This window comes from Suricata suricatta, chromosome 12 (assembly GCF_006229205.1).
Source record: "Suricata suricatta isolate VVHF042 chromosome 12, meerkat_22Aug2017_6uvM2_HiC, whole genome shotgun sequence".
In the NCBI taxonomy this organism is placed as follows: domain Eukaryota; kingdom Metazoa; phylum Chordata; class Mammalia; order Carnivora; family Herpestidae; genus Suricata; species Suricata suricatta.
The window spans coordinates 10,476,458-10,478,343 of NC_043711.1; the positions used below are offsets into that span (position 1 = coordinate 10,476,458).

At 38.2% G+C, this 1,886-nt stretch overlaps 1 protein-coding gene across 1 annotated transcript in view; it reads left to right on the forward strand.

Annotated features, from left to right (window-relative positions):
* The window catches only part of LOC115274360 (olfactory receptor 7A17-like), a 2,561-nt gene extending 983 nt beyond the window's left edge, over nucleotides 1–1,578 (forward strand). The window contains exon 2 of the mRNA XM_029917817.1: nucleotides 1,540–1,578. Coding sequence (XP_029773677.1) covers nucleotides 1,540–1,578 — 39 coding nt within the window. The remainder of the gene's footprint in view (nucleotides 1–1,539) is intronic.
* Nucleotides 1,579–1,886: the final 308 nt, after the last annotated feature.

Here is a 1,886-nt window from a genome sequence, read left to right on the forward strand (position 1 = left end):
CTCATCTGTCCATTGTCTCTTTATTTTATTGCACAATGCTTGGTGTGTACCTTAGCTCTGCGGCTACCCACAGCTCACGGTCAAGTGCAACCGCCTCAGTGATGTACACAGTAGTCACACCCATGCTGAACCCCTTCATCTACAGCCTGAGGAACAAAGACATGCAAAGGGCTCTGAAAGCATTCCTTGGGAAGGAGACTCTTACATGGCCAATTGTCATAAGATTGAAGAAGTGGCTATGATGGCAGAGGTCAAAGGCTCTGGGTCAGAAATTATGATCTTCATTCAGACTTTAGAAGTAGTATTCCTCCTTCTGTTTATTTCCTTGTGCTCAGCTTCTGTATGTCATGTGTGTAAGTCACTCTGTTAAGCTCTTCTCCGTCTGATGGCCTACAGATTTTTTTTTTATTTCCCACTTTCTGAATTTTACTTCCAACCAAGGATCTGAAATGTTTGGAAATGTTCATTTATTTTGAGGCAACACAAATTTTCTAAAGAATAATCTTTCTCAAACAGCTCTGTCCTACCAAATATTTTTTTCTTTCATACATTGTTTTTACTGCAAGAACTGCCACGAGTTAGCTGTCTGTATGTCTTAGGATTGATGGGTGGAATTGGGCGGGTGATGGGTGAAATGGGTGATGGGCATTAAGGAGGACATTTGTTGGGATGAGCCCTGGGTGTTGAATATAAGCGATGAATCACTAAATTCTACTCCTGATACCAAAATTGCACTACATGTTAACTAACTACAATTTAAATAAAATCTGAAAACAAACAATAGAATTGTCATGACTGATACTCTGCCTATGGAAACAACTATACTTTATGACCAACTTATATAATGTTAAAGTAGAGTAAAATCTGAGAGTACATTTTTTTAAACTATATGTTAGATGGTCCTTTGTAGATCCATATTTTAATTGCTCTTCTTGATAATATAAACTTAGCATATCAGTGTGTCTTGAGAGTGTTCGCCAGATTTTTTTCCTCCTCATTAGGATCCTGGTCTCTTTCACCTGTGGTCCACAATGTGTACCTTAGTCACTACCTCACTCCAAAGTTTATCAACTACGTGTCTCCAAGAGAAGTCTTTGTGGAACAACAAACTTGAATAAATAGATTGACTCTGGAATACTATCTTAGACACTAGGTGTCCATTAATATGGTGAAGCAATATTTAATTTTATTAGTTTTTCCATTTAAATTATAGCTCATTAATATACAATTAATATTGGTGTCAGGAGTAGATCTCAGTGATCCTTCACTTACAGCGTCTAGTGCTCATTCCAATGAAGCAACTCATACAGGGGGAGGACTGATTGACATTTTTTGATCTTTTATTTAATTATCTACTTTTTTCTTCCTGAAATCTTTATGCTGTCTATGGTCTGAATCTTTTCATAGTGGTAAAAGAAATGTATCTCCCTTCCTTCTAAATTTTGCCAAAACCATGAAAGGGACGTTGACTGGTCATTATTATCCATTGTACATGTTTATCATATTCAGGATTATATTCATCCTCTGTGGTCAAAGAATGATATAAAAGAGAGCTTGCATTCCTGTTTGGCCATGTGAATCACGGATACCAGTTTTCCAATACAATGATGCATGCATTTTCGGTATTTTCTGGTTATGGGGAAATGAACCTCAATGAGAGGTAGCTAGTTAGTTAGTTAGTTAGTTAGTTAGTTAGTTAGTTAGTTAGTAAGAGAGACAGCAGGGAGAGAGAGGGAGGGAGTGAGCAGAAGAGAGGGGAAGAAAGAGTCAGGGGGAGAGAGAGAGAAAGAGAGAGAGAGAGAAAGAGAGAGAGAGAGAGAGAGAGAGAGAGAGAGAGAGAGAGAGAGAGAGAGAATTTTAAGCAGGCTCCAAGTTGAATGGGGCTC